Source organism: Chiloscyllium plagiosum, chromosome 40 (genome assembly GCF_004010195.1).
Source record: "Chiloscyllium plagiosum isolate BGI_BamShark_2017 chromosome 40, ASM401019v2, whole genome shotgun sequence".
NCBI lineage: Eukaryota > Metazoa > Chordata > Chondrichthyes > Orectolobiformes > Hemiscylliidae > Chiloscyllium > Chiloscyllium plagiosum.
The window spans coordinates 2,899,480-2,926,094 of NC_057749.1; the positions used below are offsets into that span (position 1 = coordinate 2,899,480).

The 26,615-nt window shown below is 41.7% G+C and overlaps 1 protein-coding gene across 1 annotated transcript in view; it reads left to right on the forward strand.

Annotated features, from left to right (window-relative positions):
- LOC122542423 (fibrillin-1-like) overlaps positions 1-26,615 on the forward strand; it is a 598,619-nt gene that overhangs the window by 397,389 nt on the left and 174,615 nt on the right. The window contains exons 27-29 of the mRNA XM_043680114.1: positions 793-918; positions 6,636-6,761; positions 9,291-9,413. Coding sequence (XP_043536049.1) covers positions 793-918; positions 6,636-6,761; positions 9,291-9,413 — 375 coding nt within the window. The remainder of the gene's footprint in view (positions 1-792; positions 919-6,635; positions 6,762-9,290; positions 9,414-26,615) is intronic.

Sequence of the window (26,615 nt, forward strand, 5' to 3'; positions counted from 1 at the left end):
CATATTCGAGTGCTTCATAAAGTGTTGATGTACACTATATATTTTTATTTTACAAAAAACTGGCATCTCCATTTCAAAACACAGCTTTTAAGCAAGTCCGATGGCTAATAGACATTCTTCTCTAAAAGCCCTGAAGAAGGGCTTATGCCCGAAACGTCGATTCTCCTGCTCCTCAGATGCTGCCTGGCCTGCTGTGTTTTTCCAGCACCACATTTTTCAACTCTGGTCTCCAGCATCTGCAGTCCTCACTTTCTCCTAATTCTTCTCTAAAATCAATGTTTTCAAAGCAGTTAGATAACAATTTTTTGAACAAATCTTAACAGCTAGCTAATCTCCCAAACTTTCATTTTTCCTGAATCTGAGGCCAGGTGTTGAAACAGCCTGATAGCTCTCTCTTCCACAATTCTCAAAACAATGTTCACCTGAAAACATTGATCTCTAAATGTCATATGGGGCTGCAAGTTGAAATTGAGGATATCCTTGAAAATGTATCAATGTTGTGGTAATCGCTTTAAGAGAAAAGTCCATGCCTCAAGGCTAATGTAGCAGCATTTGAATATGTTTAACAAAAATGTATTTACAGCAGTGATACATGTAAAGTTATATTGGTTCTTTTCCAGAAGCATGCATTGGAGATTAAATCTGGAATGTGTTTGAAATGTAGACACATAACAGAAATATTTGAGAATTCATTTTTGCTATCTACTCAATTTGTGATTTACAGTGCTATGTTTTGTCTTGTATTCAATCCTTGTATGCTATAAACTTCAAAAATATCTTCTGTAATTCCAGATATTAATGAATGTGAACAAAATCCTCTTCTGTGTCGTGGTGGTACCTGTGAGAACACAGATGGAAGTTTCAAGTGTGTCTGTCCTCGTGGCCATGAAGTGTCTGTAGATGGAACGTCATGTGTAGGTGAGCTGCAATGAGTGACTGTAGACAAGAACTCTTATCCAAAGTGTGCTTTTAAAGGATAACTTCAATTCATTAAAGTATCTTTTTTGTATATGATGATAAAATTTTAAGAATTTTACAATAATTTGAACAAGAGAAAGCCAGTTAAGTTATGTTGATTTAATGGTGTTTTGATGAAAGAGTCGCAGTAATTTCATGACAAAGCATTTGGCAAGGTTTCTGGGTGGCCTTCCCAGCCTTTGAATGAGGTGGGGCATGCAAGAAAGTTGAGTAAATCATGTGAGATGTCCAGCGAAGAGCTTCTCGCATCGACAGCAAAATTTCCCCTTTACCTTGTAAATGTTGAGACAAACTTCTTTTAATTGATTGGGAATCTGTGGGAGGTAAAGGTCAGCGTGGTTGTCAGAGAGGGGTACGAAGAAAGGATTTGGGGATTCACCAGTCATCATTGACCTTCTTCTTACACTGCTGAATGTTTCTCTGGACAGTTGAGATGCACTGATCCAGATGGAAACTTTGGATCAGCTGGCAGAGTCTTCTCACATGGCCTCCTCTGCCTAGAGATAAGAGGACATCCCTCCCCCGCACGACATCATTTAACAGAGCCTCCAGTTCCCTCTCCATGAAGCTAACACTAGTTTAATCATATCTGTCAACTCCAGGAAAATTTAATGACCTTGCAAGGCAGTTCCAGACTGCCAATGCTTGACCTGGTGCATTGTGGCTTTTTAAGTATCTTGCCAGTGCCAGGAATCCCGGGAGGTCCTAGCAGTGGCAAGTACTTCTTCCAACAGTGAGTGAGAGAATTACACCATAGGAGTATGAATTACACCATAGGAGAATTACACCATAGGAGCTTGGTGTGTGACTGTCTCAAATACATCTCACTAACTTGTTAGTGAGATGTATTTGAGACAGTCACACACCAAGCCTCGCAGAGAGAAGCCTTCCATCAAACTTGACAAAATGGCGCTGATTCGTTTCTGGTACGATTCAGTCTAATCTGTTTGTTTTTAAAGCAGGAGAACAATTATTTTAATAAACTTTGAGTGTATCTTTTTTCTTTATCCCAAACTGCAAATTAGGTTTGCAAAGAACATAAAACAATACAGCGCAACGATGTTGCGCCGACCTGTGAACTAATCTAAGCTCAGTCTCCTACGCTATACTATCATCATCCATGTGCTTATCCAAGGATTGTTTAAATCTCCCTAATGTGTTTGAGTTGACTACATTAGAAGGTAGGGCATTCCAAGCCCTTACCACTCTCTGAGTAAAGAACCTGCTTCTGACATCTGTCTTAAATCTGTCACCCCTCAACTTGTAGCTATGCCCCCTCGTCCAAGCTGATGTCATCATCCTAGGGAAAAGACTTTCACTGTCTACCCTATCCAATCCTCTGATCATCCTGTATGTCTCTATCAAATCCCCTCTTAGCCTTCTTCTTTCCAATGAGAACAGACCCAAGTCTCTCAGTCTTTCCTCATAAGATCTTTTCTGCAGACCAGGCAACATCCTGGTAAATCTTCTCTGCACCTTTTCCAATGCTTCCACATCCTTCCTGTAATGGGGTGACTAGAACTGTACATAATATTCCAGACATTTTGTATAGTTGCAGCATGTCATTACGGCTCCGGAACTCAATCTCTCTACCTATACAACCTTTCACACCGTATGCCTTCTTAACAGCAACTATCAACCTGGGTGGCAACTTTCAGGGATCTGTGTACATGGACTCCAAAGATCTCTCTGCACATCCACACTACCAAGAATCTTTACATTGACCCAGAATTCTATCTTCCTGTCATTCTTCCCAAAGTGAATCACCTCACGTTTAACTGCATTGAACTCCATTTGCCACCTCTCAGCTTAATTCAGAAGTTTATCCAAATCCCCCTGCAACCTGCAACATTCTTCCACACTGTCCACTACTCCACTGACTTTAGTGTCATCTACAAACTTACTAACCCATCCACCTATGCCTGCGTCTAAGTCATTTATAAAAATGACAAACAGCAGTGGTCCCAACACAGATCCTTGTGGCACACCACTAGTAACCAGATTCCACGCTGAATATTTTCCACCAACCACCACTCATTGCCTTCTTACAGAAAGCCAGTTTCTAATCGAAACTGCTAAATCACCCTCAATCCCATGCCTCTGCAATTTCTCCAACAGCCTACCACGTGGAACTTTATCAAAGGTCCATGAAGTCCATGTACACCATGTCAACTACCCTGCTCTTATTCACATGATTGGTCACCTTCTCAAAAAACTGAATGAAGTTTGTGAGACATGACCTGACCTTGACGAAACCACGTTGACTGTCTGCAATCAAATTGTTGCTTGCTAGATCATTATAAATCCTATCTCTTATAATTCTTTCCAAACCTTTTCCGACAACAGATGTAAGGCTCACTGGTCTATAATTACCTGGGTCATCTCTACTGCCCTTCTTGACAAGTGCACAACATTTGCAATTCTCCAGTCCTCGGGTAATAAACCTGTAGACAATGATGACTTAAAGATCAAAGCCAAAGGCTCCAACACTTCCTCCCTAGCTTCCCAGAGAATCCTCAGATAAATCTTATTCGGTTCAGGGGACTTGTTTATTTTCACTCCTTCTAGAATTGATAACACCTCTTCCTTACTAACATTGATCCTTTCTACTCTAATATCCCGTAACTCATTCTTCTCCTCTACAATATTCTCCTTTTCCTGAGTGAAAACTGATGAGAGATATTCGTTTAGCACCTGTCCGATCTCTACAGGGTCCACACACAACTTTCCACTTCTGTCTTTGACTGGCCCTATTCCTACCCTAGAAAGTGTTAGGGTTCTAGAACATAGAACATAGAAGAATACAGCGCAGTACAGGCCCTTTGGCCCTCGATGTTGCGCCGATCCAAGCCCACCTAACCTATACTAACCCACTATCCTCCATATACCTATCCAATGCCCGCTTAAATGCCCATAAAGAGGGAGAGTCCACCACTGCTACTGGCAGGGCATTCCATGAACTTACGACTCGCTGAGTGAAGAACCTACCCCTAACTTCAGTCCTATATCTACCCCCCCTTAATTTAAAGCTATGCCCCCTTGTAATACCCGACTCCATACGCGGGAAAAGGTTCACACTGTCAACCCTATATAACCCCCTAATCATCTTGTACACGTCAATCAAGTCACCCCTAAACCTTCTTTTCTCTAATGAAAACAGCCCAAAGTGTCTCAGTCTTTCCTCATACGATCTTCCTTCCATACCAGGCAACATCCTGGTAAACCTCCTCTGCACCCGTTCCAGTGCCTCCACATCCTTCCTATAGCATGGCGACCAAAACTGCACACAATATTCCAGATGCGGCCGCACCAGAGTCTTATACAACTGCATCATGACCTCAGGACTCCGGAACTCAATTCCTCTACCAATATTCTATTTGCTAAAGGCTGCTCATGTCCTCTCTTTGCTCTTCTTAACTCACTCTTTAAATCCTTCCGAGCTAATCTGTAACTCTCCCATCGCCTCATATGAACCATCTCGTCTAATCGTCACATAAGCCTCCTTCTTCCACTTAACAAGAGATGCAATTTTTGTAGTAAACCATGGTTCCCTTACCTTGTCACTTTCTCCCTAACTGACAGGGACATACCTATCAAGGACATGCAATACCAGTTCCTTAAATCAGCTCCACATTTCGATTGTCCCCATCCCCTGCATTTTGCTACCATATTCTATGCATCATAACTCTTGCCTAATTACATTATAATTGTCCTCCTCCCATCGACAACTCTTGCTCTGTGGCATGTATCTATCCTTTTCCATCGCTAAACTATACGTAACCGAATTATGGTCACTTTCTCCAAAGTGCTCACCCACCACTAAATCAAACTCCTGGCCTGGTACATTGCTAAGCACCAGATCCAGTGTGGCCTCCCTTCTTGTCAGCACTTTGATATACTGTGTCAGGAAAACCTCCTGCACACATTGGACAAAAACTGATCCATCTGACATACCAGACTTATAGCATTTCCAGTCAATGTTGACCACCCTGTTCCTTTCACTCCTACCCAGAATCATTTTGCCAATCCTGTCATCCACATCTCTGAAACTCTGCGGAGGTCTGTAAAAAAAACTCTCCTGTTGCTAACCTCATCCCATACTACCTCAGGAGGAGTCCTCGTCAAAAGTTCTTTCACTTTTATACTGTCCTGGACTAACAAGGCCACCTCCCCGCCCCCTCTTTACTGCCTCCATGTTCTTAATGAGAGATCTAAACCCTGGAACTTGCAACATTCACTCCTGACCCTGCTTTGTCTAAGTCTCCAAAAAGCCACAACATCGAAGTCCCAGGTACCTATCCTTGCTGCAAGCTCACTTATTCGGATACTTCTGGCATTGAAGTAGACACACTTTAAACCAGATTGCTGTCTGCCAGCATATTCCTGTGACCGTGAAATCCTGTCCATGCCCTACCTACTCTCATCCTCCTGTGCACTGGAACTACACCTCAGGTTCCCATCCTCCTGCTGAGCTAGTTTAAACCCACCCGCATAGCACCAGCAAATTTCCCACCCAGGATATTAGTACCCCTCTGGTCCAAGTGAAAACTGTCCTGTTTGTAGAGGTCCCATCTTCCCTAGAATGAGCCTCAATTTTCCAAGCGCCTGAAACCCTCCCTCCTGTATCATGCCTGCAGCCACATGTTCAGCTAATATCTCTCCCTATCCCTTGCCTTGCTATCACGTGGCACAGGTAACAAACCAGAGATAATAACTCTGTTGGTTCTAGCTCTCAGCTTCCACCTAGCTGCCTATGCCTCTTTTTAACTATGTCGTTGGCACCTTCGTGGACCACGACCTGGGGCTGGTCGCCCTCTCCCTTCAGGACCTCAAAGACATGATCTGGGACATCACGGACCCTGGCAACTGGGAGAAAACGCACCAACCATGAGTCTTGTTCCCAACAAACCTTCTATCTGAACCTCTAACCTCTAACAGTCCCCAATGATTAATACTTTCCTCCTTTCCCTCCTTCCCTTCTGTGCAACAGAGACAGACTCTGTGCCAGAAATCTGCACCCCACTGCATGCCCCTGGTAAGTCATTTGCCCCCCCCCCCAACAGTATCCAAACCAGTATATGTGTTTTTCCGGGGAACGACCATGGGGGATCCCTGCACTGACTGTTTTTCCCTCCTTCGAACAGTTACCCAGCTTTCTTTTTGCTTAGGAGTAACTGCGTCTTTGTAACTCTTATCTGTCACAGCCTCTGCCTCCCGAATGATCCGAAGTTCATCCAGCTCCCGCCCCATTTCCCTTGGTCTTGGAGGAGCAAGAGTTGGGTGCACTTCCTGCAGATGTACTTGAATTGGATACTAATGGCGTCCCTCACCTCAAACATCATAAAGGAGGAACACTCCTCTCCCAGCACTGCTGTCCCAATTTAGAGATTCTGCCCGATGAGGGAACATGATCATACAAAGGCAGATAGCTGTTTGATATTTGTTTCAATTAATGGAAGTAGAAAATGTGAGTACCAGTAGCATACACAGTCTGAACTGTTTTGGCCTTGCAGTTTTCTCTTTGTTGGAGTTAGTAATCAAACCTAGTCACTTGCTGCATTTCCCAAAATGCAGAATCTTTAGGATCAAAATGCAGTGATTGTCCTTTTACATTTTTTAACATATTGTCTAGTTTAACTATTTAAATATTTTTATAGATATTAATGAATGTGAGTTGAGCGACAACCTTTGTAAAAATGGACGTTGTGTCAACATGATTGGACAGTACCAGTGTGCTTGTAATACTGGATATCAAGCAACACCTGACAAACAAGGTTGTGTTGGTAAGTGCTGTTAAAACTTATTGAATTATTAAATTGGTAAATTACTAAAGTAACTAGATTACAAGAAGTTATTTTTCATGGACTGGTGGAATGGTTCATTGTACCCTTGAACCCCTCAAAAGTAAAGAGCACACTCATATAGACTGCTTAACACAGGATAAGTAATCCTTCCATCTATCAAGAAAAAGCAAAATTAGATGGAAAATCTTTATAAACGTGTGTGTATCCTGACAGCTCGCCAATACTTGTATTGCCAGTTGCAAGTTTTCAGCTTCATGGCTATGTGGGTTGGGAACGAGGACAAAACACAATAATTTGCATTTATGTAATGCCTTATGAAGCGAGCTTCACAAGACACTTTTCATCACATAAAAATACTATTGAGTCACAGACGATATCAGGACAGATGACCAAAAGCTGGCCAAAGAGGTTGGTTTTGAAGATCACGTCAAAATGGGAGAAGAATTTAGAGGGAATTGCACAGCGTAAGGCAACTGAAAATATAGCTGCAATCCTTGGACCAATTAAAATTGAGGATGTACAAAGGTGCCGGAATTGGAAAGGCAGGAGGGGCAGCACAGTGGTTCAGTGATTAGCACTGTTGCCTCACAGCACCAGGGATCTGGGTTCAATTCCACCCTCGGGGAACTATATGTGTCAAGTCTGCACATTCTCTCTGTGTCTCCGTGGGTTTCCTCTGGGTGCCCCAGTTTCCTCCCACAGTCTAAAGAATTGCAGGTTAGATGGATTGGCCATGCTAAATTACTCATAGTGTTCAGGGATGTGCAGGTCAGGTAGACTCGCTGCAAGCTAAAGTAGAGAGTTTTTGTATGAGCACAGGTTTATATAAGAAAGAAGATGGTGGACAGTGAAGAGAGCATTGGAATTGTAGAATATATAGGTAATAAAATCATAAGAGTTTTGGGAATATTTGTAGCTCAGGTTGAAGTTCTGGATATAGGTTTGCTGGCTGAGTTGGAAGATTCATTTTCATATGTTCGTCACTATACTAGGTCACAGCTTCAGTGAGCCTCCGGACGAAGCACTGCTGATGTTTCCTGCTTTCTATTTATATGTTTGGGTTTCTTTGGGTTAGTGATGTCACTCCTATAATAGTGTCATTTCCTGTTCTTTTTCTCAGGGGGTGGTAAATGGGATCCAAGTCAATGTTTTTGTTGATAGAGTCCCGGTTGGAATGCCATGCTTATAGGAATTCTCATGCATGTCACTGTTTGGCTTGTTCTAGGATTGATGTGTTGTTCCACTCAAAGTGGTGTCCTTCCTCATTCGTATGTAAGGATGCTAGCGAGAGAGGGTCATGTTGTTTTGTGGCTAGTTGATGTTCATGTATCCTGGTGGCTAGTTTTCTGCCTGTTTGTCCAATGTAGTATTTGTTACAGTTCTTGCAAGGTATTTTGTAAATGATATTAGTTTTGATTGTTGTCTGTATAGCGTCTTCCAAGTTCATTAGCTGCTGTTTTAGTGTGTTGGTGGGTTTATGGGCTACCATGATGTCAAGGGTTAAAGCTAATGCATCTTCTCTGAAGTAGTTCCAGTGCAAATATATTCCTCCTTAAATAAATGGGCCAAAACTGGATAGTTATGGTTTCAGCAATAACCTGATCAGTTGTAGCGATGCTTCACTTCATTTATTCTCTAGTGCCATGCTCCTTTGTCTTGAGTTTATTTGCTCGGATTCCCCATACAGTGAGTATACCTGGGGCCCGCTACATAATGTAGGGATCCAGTCAGAGAATCAGTGGATTGGTGAATATTTTTTATTTTCCACTTCAAGTAAATTCAGGAAAAAGTAAACCCATGAACTTCTGGAAAGACCATGTAAAAGGCAAACGTTATAACAAACAAACTAATCTTCATTCTTTTTCTCCCCTGGGAATGGTGGAAATTAAATATGAACCTCATACTCAAAATTGACAGTAATTGACAGTAAAAAAAAAGACCAAATTGCTGTATAATTTGATTTGATTTATTATTGTCTCATGTACAGAGATACAGTGAAAAGTATTGTTTTGAGTGCTAACCAAACAAATCATACCTTACATAAATACATAAGGCTAATAGAACAGAATACAGAGTGTTCCAGCTACAGAGAAGGTACAGAGAAAGATCAGCTCTGATATATGAGAGGTCTATTCATAAGTCTAATAACAGCAGGGAAGAACCTCAGTATAAGTTTACTGCACATTTCAAAAACTATGTCTTTATTGCTTTGTTCATCAAAAGATGTAAACGAAAGAATGAGTGCACTCGTACACCACCTTGTAACAATTAAATTTGTACTTCAGCTAGCACTTGAAGGTCTTTGACATTAAGTGTTCTGTTTCTGGATTGCAAAGTTATTGGTTTCAAACTCCCCGTTATTGGTGGTATCAGATTTCATGCTACAGGTTTAACTTATTTTACGTACTGTACCTAATGTCATGTGGTTGCATTATCAATTCAGATTTGAAAATGTAATCTACCCAAAATAGACTGCAAAACTTATTCTCAAGTTACTTTCTGTTACAGACATCGATGAATGTACAATCATGAATGGAGGATGTGAGACTTATTGCACAAATTTTGATGGCAGTTATGAGTGCAGCTGTCGGAGTGGCTATGCATTGCTCCCAGACCAACGATCTTGTACAGGTAAGACATAATTATTCAGAAACCGTTTTGCTATAAATACAGACAGTTAAGCAGTTTCAGCAATAATCTGCAATCCCAAATGTATTGATCTTATAAGAATGTTCACTATTTCAGATTGAATCGTTATTAAAGGATATTATAATTAATTCTGTGGTCTACTTTTTAACTCTAAGAGACATGTTGAAATTTTAAGTTGTCTTGTTTATGTCAAGATATTCCATTGTGTCCCAGCAAAGTCAATTATAATAATTTTATCGCACTAGCATAATTTTAGTTAATATCTGTCAGTCATCTTTCATGAATTGAAGCTTAGACATTTTTTGTTATTAACCATGAACATGTCATTATTATACATGCAGCCTACTGCCCTGTTCCTAGTCTTAAATTCTCACTTCCAATGTTGGAACAGAGAAATTTCATGCAAACTGTGTTTAGATGTGTTATATTTGCTATTGCACTTTATATAAGTATAACATGTTATTTAGAGTACATTCCAATATAAAATAACTTAGAATTCTCCCATTTTTATTTTTCTAGTAATTTTCACCTCCCCTCCTCAAATAATTGACTGCTTGTTGAGATATGTACAATTGAGCAACCTCTTTATTCAGCCTTTCTGTGAGAGTATCACACGGTCAGCAAGTCAAACGTAGTTCTATCATTACCTGATATTCACACATGCAGTTCCAGTAGGGGCATTGAATAACTATTGTTAGAACACTAGCCAATTTTTCACTTTCCAAATTCATGGATTATGAAGACAGTTGTAATATGCATTTAACACTTCCCCAGTAAACTCAGATCTATTGGGGCAACTAATTCACATCAAGCTACATAGCCTTCTGTAGCCCAACTGATCATTTGGAGAGCCTGATGTGTATTTTTCTAACACTTAGTGTTTATGTATCAGTTTAGCAAATATATTTTACAAAGTACAAAGTTGACTTTCTTCAAATATCAGTTATTGGTGTGACTGGCAGTTCTGTTCAAGTTTAATGACACAATGCCAAGAAAAACAGCAATTGTACTTTTACTGAAAAGCAAGAGAAGAACCATAATTATAATTTATACTCTCAGTTGCTTTTACTCATTGCTTTTAGTCAATGATAAAGAATGACAGCTATGTGGACAAAAATGTTTCCACTGCCTATCAAGACACTGGGAATGTGGGGAGGAGTTATAGGCATCAACATATCATAGAAATATTCTGGCTTTTCTACAAAACTGATTTCCAATAAACTGTAATTCAGTAAAAATGTTTCCTTCTATTTCAATCCATGCAGCATATCGAAGCACAGAAACATCTGAGTTTTGCACACTAGTTGTTTTTAAAACACAATGGCTGTCATGTTAAAGATTCACTCAATTAAAAAGGGATGTCAAAACTATTATCAGTAACCAGTTGTACCTAATGAAATAAAATCAATAAAGTACTGGAATTACTCATAAGGTTAGGCAGCATCTGTGCAGAAAGACAGAGATTGAATGATAATACAAGCATTCAAGTTTGGAGCAGAAGTACCCTATTGCTGCTTCGAGACTACTTTGCCATTAAAGAAGATCATGGTTGATCTCTTTATGTGCTGAATTCCATAAGCTCTCTTAATCTCAACTGAAAGAACTGTGGATGCAGCAAATCAGAAATAAAAACAGAAATTGTTAGAAAAGCTCAGCAGGTTTGGTGGTATCTTCAGAACAGGGAAGAAGGGTCACTGAACATGAAACATTAACTCTGATTTCCATCCGTAAATGCTGTCAGACCAGCTGAGCTTTTCCAGCAATTTCTGTTTTTGACTCTAATTAAACTCATGCATACTAATTTTTCATGACTTGCAATAGAAAGCAACTTGTGTATAATTTTTACAGGGGAGGTGAATTTGAATTCAATAAAAATCTGAAATTGAAATTCTAATGATGACCATGAAAGTGTTGTTGATTGTCAGAAAAACCTTTCTGGTTCACTGATGTCCTTTAGAGAAGGAAATATGCCATCCTTACCCGGTCTGGCTTACATGTGATTCCAGACCCACAGCAAAGTGGTTGATTCTTAACTACCCTCATTCTTGAATGAATAAAAATAAATAAATAGATTTGTACACTAGAACACCTACCTTTCTGCGCCTCGGAATTGACAGTCAATCTCCATTTAAATCTTATTCTGTTTTTTTATTCTTCCTTCTATGGAGGTCAATAGTGTAGAAAAAGGCCTTTCAGCCCATTATATCTGTGCTATTCAAATACAAGGACCTAACTGTTCAAATCCCATTTTCCAGAAGATGACCCATAGCATTCTATGTCCTGGTATCACAGTGCACATATAAATATTTTCAAAATAGTACGTGGGTTTCTGCTTCTACTATTCTTACAGGCAGTGAGTTCCAAATTCCCACAACCCTCTGGCTGAAAAAATGTTTTCTCACATCCGTGGAATCTCCGCTAGATAAGGTGATGGAGAAGGCTTTCGGTATGCTTGTTTTCATTGGTCAGAACACAGTACAGGAAATGGGACATCTTGTGTCTCTACAAGACGTTGGTGAGGCCACATTAGGAATAGTGTGTGCAGTTCCAGTTGCTCTACTGTAGAGACGGTATTATTAAACCAGAAAGATTGCAAAAGATTTATGAGGTTGCTACCTGGACCGGAAGAATTTGTTATAAGGAATGGGTGGATAGGTGGAGACTGAGAGGTGACCTGAAAAAGGCATATAAAATCATGAGAGGCATGATTTTATGGGGTAGATAAGTAACAGCTTTTCCCCAAGGTGGGAAAGTCTAAAACTAGAGGTCACAGATTTAAGGTGAGAAGGGAGAGATACAAAAAGTCCAGAGGGTCAGCTTTTTTTTCCACACCGAGGGTGGACACCATCTAGAACGGGCTGCTGGAAATAGTGGTGGAAGTAAGTATAATTTTATTATTTAATAAACATTTAGTCAGGTACCTAGATGAATAGGTATGAAGGGATACGGACCAAATGTAGTCAGGTAGGACTTATTTAATTGTGAAAACTGGACAGTATGGGCATGTTGAGCCAAAGGGCCTGTTTCCATGCTGTAGACCTCTATGTCTCTATCCCCTCTAAAACCCCTACTCCGGCCTTAAATCTATGCCCCGGTCATTAATATCTCCAACAAGGGGAAATGTTGCTTCCCATCTACCCTATCTACACCCCTCATAATTTTTTTTTCGTTTAATCATAGAAGGTGGGCATTGCTGGCTGGTCAGTATTTATTGCCTATCCTTAGTTGCCCTTAAAAAGTTGGTGGAAAACTGCCTTCTTGAACCAATGCAGTCCGTGTGCTATGGGCAGATTAACAATGCTGTTAGGGAGGCAATTCCATGATTTTGACTCGGGGAGAATGAAGGAATGGAGATATATTTTCGAGTCAGGATGGTGAGTGGCTTGGAGGGGGACTTGCAGGTGGTGGTGTTCCCATGTAGCTGCTGCTTTTTTTTTTAGATTACTTACAGTGTGGAAACAGGCCCTTCGGCCCAACAAGTCCACACCGACCCGCCGAAGCGTAATGCACCCATTCCCTTACATTTACCCCTTTACCTAACACTACGGGCAATTTAGCATGACCAATTCACCTAACCTGCACATCTTTGGACTGTGGGAGGAAACCGGAGCACCCGGAGGAAACCCACACAGACACGGGGAGAATGTGCAAACTCCACACAGTCAGTCGCCTGAGTCGGGAATTGAACCCAGGTCTCTGGCGCTGTGAGGCAGCAGTGCTAACCACTGTGCCACCGTGCCACTGTGCCACCGTGCTCTTGTCCTTCTAGATGGAAGTGGTCATCAGTTGGACATTGCTGTCTTAGGATTTTTGGCAGATTTCTGCAATGTATCTTAGAAAGCACACATTGTTGTTACTGAGTATTAGTGGTGGAGGGAATGAATGTTTGTGGATTTGGTGCCAGTCAAATGGGTTGCTTTGCCTTGAATGGTGTCAACCTTCTTGAGTGATGTAAGAGCTGCGCTCATCCAGGCAAGTGGGGGGTATTCCATCGCACTCCTGACTTGTACCTTGTACATGATTGTCAGGCATTAGGAAGTCAGGAGGTGAGTTACTCACTGCAATATTCCTAGGCTCTGACCTGCTCCTGTCACTGTGTTTCTGTGATGATCCAGTTGAGTTTCTGGTTAATGGTAACCTCTAGGATATTGATAGTGAGATATTCAGTAATTGTAGTGCCATTGAATGTCAAGGGATGGTGGTTGGATTATCTCTTACTGGATATGGTAATTGCCTGGCATTTATGTGGCGTGCATGTTACTTGCCATTTTTTCTGCCCAAGCCAGGATATTGTCCAGATCTTTCAAAAAAAAGTACTTCAGTATCTGAGGAGTGCAGTGATCAGTAAACATTCCCACTCCTGACCTTTAAAATGGAACTAAGGTCATTTACAAAGCAACTGAAGATGGTTGGGCCTAGGACACTAGACTGAGGAAATCCTGCAGAGGTGTTCTAGAGCTGAGATGACTTACATAACCATAACCATCTTCCAATGTGCCAGGTATGACTCCAACCAGTAGAGAGCTTTTCCCCTGGTTTTCACTGATTGCAGTTTTGCTAGGGGGTCCTTGATGCCATACTCAGTCAAACATAGCCATCACTAAAGAGGAATTGCTGGGAAGCTGAAAGTTCTGAAAGTGGATAAATCACCCAGAATGGATGGACAACCCTCCAGAGTTCTGAAGGAAATGGCTGCGGAAGTTTTGGAGACATTGGTGGTGATCTTTCAGGCATCATTAGAGTCAGAGAAAGTCCCAGAGGACTGAAAACTGGCTAATCTAACACATCTGTTTAAAAAGGGAGGGAGGCAGAAAATAGGCAGGTTAGCCTGACCTCAGTTGTTGGTAACATTTTAAGAGTCCATTGTTAAAGATGCGATTGCAGAGTACTTGGAAGTCCGTGATAAAATAGGCTGAATCAGCACTGCTTCATCAAGGGGAGATCATGCCTGACAAATCTTTAGAATTCTTTGAGGAGGTAATGAGCAAGTTAGACAACGGAGAACCAGTGCATGTAATCTATTTGGATTCCAGAATGCCTTTGACAGTCGCTGCAAAGAAGACTGCTAAATTAGATAAGAGCCAGGGGTGAGGTATTATCATGTACCAAGGATTGATTGACTAGCAGAAGGCACAGAGTGGGGATAGAGGCATCTCTTTCAGAATGGCAGCAGTGACTGGTAGTGTTCTGCAAGGGTCCTTGTTCAGATCACAATTGTTCATGTTATACATAACAATCTAGACAAAGGAACTGAAGGCACTATTAAGTTTGTTGGGGACACAAAGATAAATGCAGGGACAGGTAGTGTTGAAGAGATAGGCAGGCTGCAGAAGGACTTGGGCAGGCTAGGAGAATGGGCAGACAAGTGGCGGATGGAATGAAATGGGGGAAAGTGTGAGGTTATGCACTTTGGTCGGAAAAATAGAGGCAAAGACTGTTTTCTAAATGCGGAAAGGCTTTGGAAATCTGAAGTACAAAGGGACTTAGGAATCATGGTTCAGGATACTCGTAAGGTTCAATTGGCAGTTAGGAAAGCAAATGCAATGTTAGCATTCATTCAGGTTAGCACTGCTGCCTCACAGCACCAGGGACGTGGGTTCAATTCAATCCTCAGACAACTGTGTGGAGTTTGTGCATTCTAAGAAGCCTATAATTAAGAGTAGGGATGGACTGCTGAGGCTGTATAAGGCTCTAGTCAGACCATAGTGGAATATTGTGAGTGGTTTTGGGCCCCAAACATAAGGATGGAAGTGCTGGAGAAGAATTACAAGAATGATCCTTGGGATGAAGGGCTTGTTGTATAAGGAGCAGTTGAGAAATCTAGGTCTGTACTCAATGGAATTTAGAAGGATGAGGGGACATCTGAAACGTACAGAATACTTAAGAGACCTGGTTAAAGTGGACATGGAGAAAATGTTTTCATTAGTAAAAGAAACTAGGACCCAAGAGCACAGCCACAGAGCAAATGACCCCTTAAGAACTGAGAAGAGGAGGACTTTCTTCAGCCAGAGTGTGGGGAATCTGGGAAGATCATTGCCACCGAAGGCTGGGGAGACTAAGTTATTTGGTGTATTTTAGATAGAGATAGATAGGCTCTTGATTAAAGAGATCAAAGATTATGGGGAGAAGATAGGGGAGTGGGGCAGACCAATGGGCAGAATAGCCAAGTTCTGTTGTTATATCTTATCCTCCAAGTGTTGCTCAACATGGAGAAGTACAGATTCCTCAGCTGCAGAAGTATGATACATGGTAATTAGCAGGAGGTCTCCTTGCCCAGTGTTTGACGTGATGCCATGAGACTTTTATGGGGTCCAGAGTCAATATTGAGAACACCCAGGGCAACTCCCTGCTAACTTATACCACTCTGCCGCCACCTGCTGGGTCTGTCTTGCCAGTTGACATATTCAGGGATGATGATGGTGATGTCTGGAACATTGTAAAGTGTGATTTTGTGAGTATGACTATGTCAGGCTGTTTCCTGACACTGGAGAACTGTCCAAATTTTGGCACTTGCCCCCTGATGTCAGTAGGGAGGACTTGGCAGGGTTGACAGGGCTGCTTGTATCATTGTCATTTCTGGTGCCTAGGTTGATACCCAAGTGGTCCGTCCAGTTTCATTTCTTTGCTGAGAATTCATAGCGGCTGATACAACTGGGTGCTCAGCCATTTCAGAGGGCAGTTGAAAATCAACTACATTGCTTTCGGTCAGGAATCACAGGTAGATCAAACCAGGTGAGGATGGCTGGTTTTCTTACTTGAAGGACATCTATGATGTGTTTTTCTAACAATCAACAGTGATTTTCTTGGTCATCATTAGATTCTTAATTCCAGATATTTATTTAATTCACATTCTGCCATGCAAGATTTGAATCTGGATTCCCCAGAACATCTGCTGAGTTTCTAGATTAATAGTCTAACAATAATACCACTAACTCATTGCCTCCACAACATCTCAATCATACACCCTCTCAGCCTCCTCTGCTCCAAGGAAAATAACCCCAGTCTATCCAGCCCAGGTAACATCCTGGTAAATCTCCTCTGCACTCTCTCCAGTGCAATCACATCCTTATATGATTCCAGCATATTCCTGCACCTACATTCTGTACTTCCTATGTGATCCTCCATAGTGATCAATTCTAGTACTGTTCCTATGACAGACATAAAGCTCACTGACCTATATTTCCAGTTTTCTGCTTTCCACTCCCTCCTTCCCTTGATTAGTGGATTTGACTTGCTATTTTCCAGATAGATGCAATATTCCCAGACCCTAATGAATTTTGAAAAATTAACACAAATCATTTAATCGCTCAATAGCCCCCCTTTTTTTAACAGACTCCATAAGTCCATAAGACATAGGAGTGAAAGTTAGGCCATTTGGCCCATTGAGTCCACTCTGCCATTTAATCATGGTAGATGGGCATTTTAACTCCATGAACCCACACTCTCCCCGTAGCTCTTAATTCCTTGTGAGATCAAGAATTTATCAATCTCTGCCTTGAAGACACTTAACATCCCGGCCTCCATTGCGCTCCGTGGCAATGAATTCCACAGGCCCACCACTCTCTGACTGAAGAAGTGTCTCCTCACTTCCATTCTAAATTGACCCCCCTCTAATTCTAAGGCTGTGCTCACGGGTCCTAGTCTCCCCACCTAATGGAAACAACTTCCCAGCATCCACCCTTTCTAAGTCATGCATTATCTTGCAAGTTTCTATTAGATCTCCCCTCAACCTTCTAACATCTAATGAATACAATCCCAGAATCCTCAGCCGTTCATCGTATATTAGGCCTACCATTCCAGGGATCATCCGTGTGAATCTCCGCTGGACACTCTCCAGTGCCAGTATGTCCTTCCTGAGGTGTGGGGACCAAAATTGGACACAATATTCTAAATGGGGCCTAACTAGATCTTTATAAAGTCTCAGAAGCACATCGCTGCTTTCATATTCCAACTTTCATGAGATAAATGACAACATTACATTCGCTTTCTTATCACAGACTCAACCTAAAAGTTAACCTTTAGAGAATCCTGGACTAGCACTGCCAGAACCCTTTGTACTTCGGCTTTATGAATTTTCTCACTGTTTAGAAAGTTGTCCATGCCTGTATTCTTTTTTCCAAAGTACAAGACCTCGCATTTGCTCACGTTGGATTTCATCAGCCATTTCCTGGACCACACTCCTAAACTGTTGAAATCTTCCTGCAGCCTCCCCACCTCCTCAGTACTACCTGCCAAAGTCATACTACCTGACTCAGACAAAATTCACCAGAACCCGTGAATCCCATTAGTTTGCTCAGTACTACTTCCCTAGTGATTGTAATTACACTAAGTTCCATTTCTTCATTCAACCTCCTGATTTACAGGTTATACTGGGTTTCTTTTATATCTTCTATGATGAGGGTAGAAATCAAGTATTTATTCATTGCACCCACCATTTCTTCTCACCTCTGGAGGACCAACTCGCACTTTATTTTTTTCTTTTTAGATACCTGTAGAAACTTTTGTTTGAACTCTCTGCCTCAAAAGACTGCAGAGACAGGGTAATTGAATATTTTTAAAGCAGAGATGCTTAGATTCTCATAAGGTAGAGGAATAAGTGTTATTAGGACAGATGGGAATGTGAAATTTGAAACACAAACCAATTAGCTCGCATTTTATTGAATGGCAGAGCCAGCTTAATGGCCAAGTGATCGACTTTTGCTCTGCTTTCATATGTTCATAAAATCACTTACAATTATTACCATCCCTTCATCATAAGCACTCAATACTATTTCTTGTGTATTTCTTCCTACATTGTGGTTACTGTTTTGGAAACTTGTAGATCGTTCTCAAGTGACTTCTATCCCCTATCATTCCTCATCTTTACCCAAAACAATTCTACATCATGATCTCTCTGAATCGACGTCATCACTAACTGCTGCAGCAATGTCATCTTGATTAGGGGTGCCTCCTTCTGCCTTCACCTATTCTTTGGTATTCTTCTTGAATATCAAATATTCCTCAATCCTTATCATCCTGTACCCCAGCCATATCTCCTTGATGATTATCAGATCGTACTTGTTCACTTTTGCGCTATCAATTAATTTACTTTGTTACGAGTGCTATTAACATTTAAATAGAGTCTTTAGTTTTGCATTTTCTTTTGTTATCTGTGTAGCATCTATTCTATTGCTGACATATTCTTAGGTTTTCTTTCAGCCTTCCTGACATTCTCTGACCTTCATTTTCTGTATCTGTATTTTTCTGTCCAGCCTTAATTCTACCCCATAATTTATTACATTTATCCAAGCTTGATCTCTCACTGCTCTTTTTATTAGTTTAACATTCTCTCCACTTCCCTCACAGTTCACAAGAACATCAGTCGCATCATGGTTCAGGCCTAGACCGTCCCAATGATATAGGTCCAATTTTTCACAGTACTGGTGCCAGTACCTCAAAAAAGCAGAACCTACAACCTCAACGCTAGTCTTTGAACCATGCATTTACTCCTCTATTCTTATTCATCTCATGTAAATTTGTGCATGGCTCAGGTAGTAATCCAGACATTATTATTATGGAGGTTCGATTTATAATTTAGCACCTAACTTCTCATACTCTCTGAGATGAGCCTCTTTCATAGTTTCCCTGCTCTCTCATATCATGGGGCCATGATTGGTTAGCTCATCCACCCTGCCGCCCTCACTCTCATCCAACCTCAAACCTATTGGGCAATTAATGAACCTCCTGCGTTCCTACTCTCTGAATCCCCTTACCTGCCTCACTTGCAATTATGCTGTCCTATCCTTGACCATTGCCCAAATCAGAATATCCTATCCTAAAGGAGTGTGACTGCCACCTAGAATAAAATGCCCAGCTAATTTTCAACCTCCCTGATTTGCTGCAGTGTCTGTAGCTCCACTTCCAGCTCAAAATATTTTCTAATCAACCTGTTCACAGATGTTATCACACATTTCTAGAGCAAGTAGGACTCAAATGCAGGCCTTCTGGTTCAGAAGTGTACAACATAGAACATTACTGCGTAGTACAGGCCCTTTGGCCTTCGATGTTGTGCCGACGTGGAACCAATCTGAAGCCCATCTATCCTACACTATTCCATTTTTATCCATATGTCTATCCAATGACCATTTAAATGCCCTTAAATTTTAGGGTGTAGGTTTGCTCGCTGAACTGTAGATTTGATATCCAGACATTTCATTACCTGGCTAGGTAACATCATCAGTGGCGACCTCCAAGTGAAGCGAAGCTGTTGTCCCCTGCTTTCTATTTGTATCTTTCTCCTGGATGGGGTTCCTGGGATTTGTGGCGATGTCATTTCCTGTTCGTCCTTTCCCATCTTCGGGCCAGTTGTAGCATGTTGCGCCCATAGGTTTTAGCAAGGTTTGTGAAGGTTTGTAGCTCAGGTTGAGGTTTAGGGTGTAGGTTTGCTCACTGAGCTGTAGGTTTGATATCCAGACGTTTCATTACCTGGCTAGGTAACATTATCTGTGGCGAACAGGAAATGACATCACCACAAACCCCAGGAACCCCATCCAGGAGAAAGATATAAATAGAAAACAGGCGACAACAGCTTCGCTTCACTTGGAGGTCACCACTGATTATGTTACCTAGCCAGGTAATGAAACGTCTGGATATCAAACCTACAGCTCAGCGAGCAAACCTACACCCTAAACCTCAACCTGAGCTACAAACCTTCACAAACCTTGCACCCTTAAAGTTGGCAGTACATTCCACATGCCTACTACTTTCTGAGTAAAGGAACTACCTCTGACATCGGTCCTATATCTATCACCCCTCAATTTAAAGCTATGCCCCCTCGTGCTAGCCATCACCATCCAAGGAAAAAGGCTGTCAGTGTCCACCTTATCTAACCCTCTGATTCATATGCTCGGTGGGCGGCATGGTGGCACAGTGGTTAGCACTGCTGCCTCACAGCGCCAGAGACCCGGGTTCAATTCCCGCCTCAGGCGACTGACTGTGTGGAGTTTGCACGTTCTCCCCCTGTCTGCGTGGGTTTCCTCCGGGTGCTCCGGTTTCCTCCCACAGTCCAAAGATGTGCAGGGTCAGGTGAATTGGCCATGCTAAATTGCCCGTAGTGTTAGGTAAGGGGTAAATGTAGGGGTATGGGTGGGTTGCGCTTCAGCGGGTCGGTGTGGACTTGTTGGGCCGAAGGGCCTGTTTCCACACTGTAAGCAATCTAATCTAATATGTCTCAATTAAGTCACCTCTCAACCTTCGTCTCTATAACAAAAACAGCCTCAAGTCCCTCAGCCTTTCCTCATAAGCCTTTCCAGGCAATATCCTCGTAAATCTCCTCAGAAACCTTTCCAAAGCTTCCACATCCTTCCTATGATGTGGTGGCCAGAACTGTACACAATACTCCAAGTGTGGCCACACCAGAGTTTTGTACAGCTGCAGCATGACCTTGTGGCTCTGAAACTCAATCCCTCTACCAATAAAAGCTAACACCCATATACCTTCTTAACAACCCTATCAACCTGGGTTGCAACTATCAGAGATCTATGTACATGGACACCGAGATCTCTCTGCTCATCTGTACTATCAAGAATCTTACCATTAGCCCAGTACTCTATGTTCCTGTTGCTCCTTCCAAAGTGAATCACCTCACACTTTTCCGCATTAAACTACATTTGCCACCTATGGACACTATCACTGTACCATAAGAGCCTACCCAATAACTCTAAGCTGAAGTTCCTTGAGCTGCAAACATTTACTGATGTGCCCTATATCACACCAGCAGCCTGAAACTCCCACTTTCTGTAGTCAGAGCACATTGCCTTTCTTGCCATCTCTACTATATGTCAGTTCATTAATAATTGCTAATTGATCTATAATTAGCGAGTTTTGTGAAGATTTGTAGCTCAGGTTGAGGTTCTGGAAGTAGGTTTGCTCACTGAGCTGGAAAGTTCGTTTTCAGACGTTTCATCACCCTATAGGTAAGATCTTCAGTGAGCCTCCTAGTGAAACAGTCCGGAGATTTCTCAGCAACAAACCCAAACAAGCAGACAAAACCCTAGTCCAGAAACCCTAGCCACTCTCCCCTACATTAAAGACATCTCGGAAATAACTACCAGACTAGTCAGACCCTTTGGCGCCATGGTAGCCCACAAACCCACCAACATACTAAAATAGCAGCTAATGAACTTGAAAGATCTTATACAGACAACAAGCAAAACTACTGTCACTAACAAAATACCTTGCAAGAACTGTAACAAACACTACATTGGACAAACAGGCAGAAAGCTAGCCACCAGGATACATGAACATCAACTAGCCACAAAAAGACATGACCCACTCTCACTAGTATCCTTACATATGGATGAGGAAGGACACCTCTTCAACTGGGACAACACATCCTCGGACAAGCCAAACAGAAACAAGCACGAAAATTCCTAGAAGCATGACAGTTCAACCGGGACTCTATCAACAAACACATCGATTTGGATCATATTTACTACCCCCTGAAAAAATAACAGGAAATTATATCACCACAGGAAATGATGTCACCAACCCAAGGAAACCCAAACAAAGAAATAGAAAGCGGGCTACACCACCAGTGCTTCATTCAGAGGCTCACTGAAGATCTTACCTAGTAGGGTGACGAAACATCTGAAAATGAACCTTCCAGCTCAGCGAACAAACCTACATCCAGAACCTCAACCTGAGCTACAAGCCTTTTCAAAGCTCACTAACACCTATGGGCACAATACTCTAAAACTGACCCGAAAATGGGAAACCAATGCCATCCGACAGAGCGCCACCTGCGAACAACTGTACTTGCACGAATGCCTAAGGAAACAGATACTACCTAAATGTCTTAGATACAAACCTCCCCTTAACACCCCACTAGCCAAAAGAATAGCAGAGCAAAATGGCTACAGAATGCTTAGAGAAATGAATAATGATGCCCACCACAGACTCCATAAATGCAACTGGGACATTTTGTGCCAAAAGTCTTTACTCACTCAAGCAACAGACATGAATGGACAGACACATTACAACAACCATAGATATTAGACATCGACACAAACAGAAAATGAAAAAAACTAGACCTGCAGAAAAAAAACAAGACAAACTTACACAAAATAACAACATTGACAACACAGAAGCATGGATAAAAAACTTATCTGACCGAATCTTACCAGACACTGAAAAAGCAGTCTAAATAAGAGGATTAAATTACAACTTCCAGGATGCGGACAAGAAAGATTTCTTAGCAGCATTAGAAACAACACTGAAAGACAACCAACTCACAGAAGAAACCTAGCAAACTATCAGACAGGCAGTCACATCAACATTAAACAGGAATAAGGAAGGAAACACACTCAATACGCAAGAAAGGATACCACTAGAAAGACTAAAAAAAATAAAAACATTGTTATCCTACCTGCAGACAAAGGATGCTTGGCAGTCATTTTAAATCAAAGAAACTACATTGAGAAAGTGAACTTACAACGTGCAGATACCAACGCTTACCAACAAGTGGCGATAGACCCAACCCCACAACTGGAGAACCAAATCACAGCCCTACTCAAAAAACCTCAGAAATCTGGAGACATAATTAAGACATAATTAAGACCGACTTAATTATGACCGACTTAAGACCGAGTCCCCCTCAGACCCATAGTCTCGCTACCTTGAACACCAACTTTAACATTGGCCAAGGAGCTACACCAAAGACTAAAACACTTAGTAGAAGACTCACGCCACTCCATCCACTCAATCTAAGAATTCCTGAAGACCATCAAAGACACCAAGATAGAAGAGGATGAAATAACGGTCTCCTTTGACGTAACAGCCCCGTTTACATCCATCAACATCAACCTGGCCAAGGGAACACTGACTACACTATTAGAAGAACCAAAGACACATACACCAAACACCACCAACTTCATCAGGATGGACAGTATCATCAAGCTAGTGGACCTATGCCTTACCACCCACCACTTTCAACAACAAAATCTACAGATAAACCAACAGAACAACAATGGGATCCAATATCAGGCTTCTCAGCAGAGGCAGTAATGCAGAGACTCAAACAAACAGCCTTGCCAACCATCCAACCCAATTGTTGGGTCCGATACGTGGATGACACCTTTGTCATTACTAAAGGAAACAAGTTAGAGGAAACCTTCAAGACCATTAATAATACCCTTACTGGCATAAAGTTAACTAAAGAGGAGGAAAACAACCAGAAACTGCCATTCCTAGATGTCGCAGTAGAACGAACAGCCAATGGGGAGCTTCAAATCAGCATCTACAGGAAAACAACACATACGAATCAAATATTGAACTACAGAAGTAATCATCGTAAAATCCACAAATGAAGCTGCATGAGAACATTATTTCATTGAGCCACCACACACTGCAGCATAGAGGAACTACGCAGAGCAGAGGAAAATCACCTGCACAGTGTATTCAAAATGAATAGGTACCCAATGAAACAGTCCGTCGATTTCTCAGCAGCAAACTCAAACACGCAGACAAAATGCGTCCAGAAACCCTAGCCACTCTCCCCTGCATCAAAGACATCTCGGAAATGACTGCCAGTCTACTCAGACCCCTTGGCATCATGGTAGCCCACAAACAAAACACACTAAAACAGCAGCTAATGAACTTGAAAGACCCTATACAGACAACAAACAAAACTAATGTAATTTACAAAATACCTTGCAAGAACAAAATACGTTGGACAAACAGGTAGAAAACTAGCCACCAGGATTGATGAACATCAATTAGCCACAAAAAGACATGACCCCGAGTATTCTTACATATGGTTGAGGAAGGACACCTCTTCGACTGAGACAACACATCCTCGGACAAGCCAAACAGAAACAAGCACGAGAATTCCTAGAAGCATGACAGTTCAACCGGAACTCTATCAACAAACACATCGATTTGGATTATATTTACTACCCCCTGAAAAAAAAACAGGAAATTATATCACCACAGGAAATGATGTCACCAACCCAAGGAAACCCAAACAAAGAAATAGAAAGCGGGCTACACCACCAGTGCTTCATCCGGAGGCTCACTGAAGATCTTACCTCGAATGGTGACGAGATATCTGACAATGAACCTTCCAGCTCAGCAAGCAAACCTGCATCCTGATCTATAACTGAAATTGTCTACACCTTCCAGTTGGTCTGAGCACTGTCAGTAACACGTACAGTACTCGTAAAATAATACAATACTTACAAAACTTATTTTCTAGTGATAGTTACTGGTTTACCTTCTCCTTCTGCTGCACAAAAGTGGAACTCAAATTCTGCAGGCTGAAAAAAAAGAGTACAGTAGAAGAGAAAAGCACACTCCCCCACCCCCATCCTTCCCCAGTGACCCTAAACTGCATACTTCTTTCTGGAACCCTTACTTAAAGCAATTCTTTGAGCTTACTTAAAGTACCCACATTCAGCCAAATTCCCAAATCCCTCTGTCTCACTAAGGCAAAGTCTGCCCCGCACTGATCATGCATGCTTGCTGATCCTTCATGAGAATAGAAATAATATAGAAATTAACAGATTATGAAAAAGTGAAAGGGGATGTGATGGAATAAAGTGCAGGAGAGATTATAAACTAAAGATTTAATGGTAATAGATAAAGTAGACAAAATTGAGGTATGAATGATTAGATAGCATCTATCTAAATGGAAGTAAACAAATGAGGAAAGAAATTTGACAAAAAGGAAGCCGAAATTTGTGATCTAAAAATTTTTGAATTCAGTTATAATTCCAGAGTTGAGTTGAAAAGTTAGGTGCTGTTCTTCAAGTTTGGGTTAAACTTCATTGGAACACTTAACCAAGCCAGTGAATAGAAAGGTCAAAGTGAGAGCAAGGTGGAAAATTGAAATGATAAGCATTACCAAGGTCAGTTGTTCATGTACACTGAACAGCTGTCTATCTTAAAGGTGTCACCCCAAAGTAGAGGAAATTATGTGATGAACAGCTACTGAACCCTGTCAATATCGATATTAAAATGAGTAGTCTCGGCTTCCATCGATATTACTTTCTTTTCCCATTGTTTGAATTTTAATTGTGGACCTGGACATCTTGAAAGACTTATTCATATTACTGTGACTATCGTATGATCTAATAGGACTTCTATTGATATACTGTCTTATTTTACCTCTGAGCATTGTCTCAGAGCCTTTCATACTTTTGGTGGTTTTGGTTGATGGCACAAGGAGAAACAAAATGATGCTCATAGATAAATTAGTTAAGAAGGCATATGGGATATTTGCCTTTATTAGTCACAACATAGAGTTTAATAGCAGGGAAGTTCTGCTGGAACTGTATAAAACTTTGGTTAGGCCACAACGAGAGTACTGTGTGCAGTCCTGGAATCCATGTTACAGGTCGGATTTGATTGCATTGGAGAGAATGAGAGGAGATTTATCAGAATGTTATCTGGGCTGGAGAGTTTTAGTTATGAGGAGAGATTTGATATGCAGAGGAACCTTGAATATCTGACATTACATTATCCAGAATTCAATTAACCCAATGAAATACTCCCACCCATGTCCTTCGGATAATCGCGGGTCCTCTGTACTGGGATTGCTTTCCTTGGAGTAGGGGAGACTGAGGGTGGATATGATTGAGATGTATACAATTATGAGTAGCGTAAATGTGGTAGGCAGGAACAGACTTTCCCCTTGTTGGAAGGATCAGTGACCGGGGGCATAGATTCAAAGTAAGGGGCACAAGATTTAGAAGTGATGCAAGGAAGTGTTTTTTTTTGCCTGGGGGTGGTGGAAATTGGAACTCAGTGCTTCTAAGGGTGGTGGAAAGAGAAACTCTCATAACGTTGAAGAAGTATTTCAATGTGCACTTGTGATGCCAAGGTGGTTCTGTGGATTAGTAATCCAGTAATATTACCATTAACCTGTTCTGTTAAATTAGTGGGTGGCACAGTGGTTAGCACTGCTGCCTCACAGCGCCAGAGACCCGGGTTCAATTCCTGCCTCACGTGACTGTGTGGAGTTTGCACATTCTCCCCGTGTCTGCGTGGGTTTCCTCCGGGTGCTCCGGTTTCCTCCCACAGTCCAAACAATGTGCAGGTTAGGTGAATTGGCCATGCTAAATTGCCTGTAGTGTTAGGTGAAGGGGCAAATGTAGGAGAATGAGTCTGGGTGGGTTGCGCTTCGGTGGGTCGGTGTTGGGCCGAAGG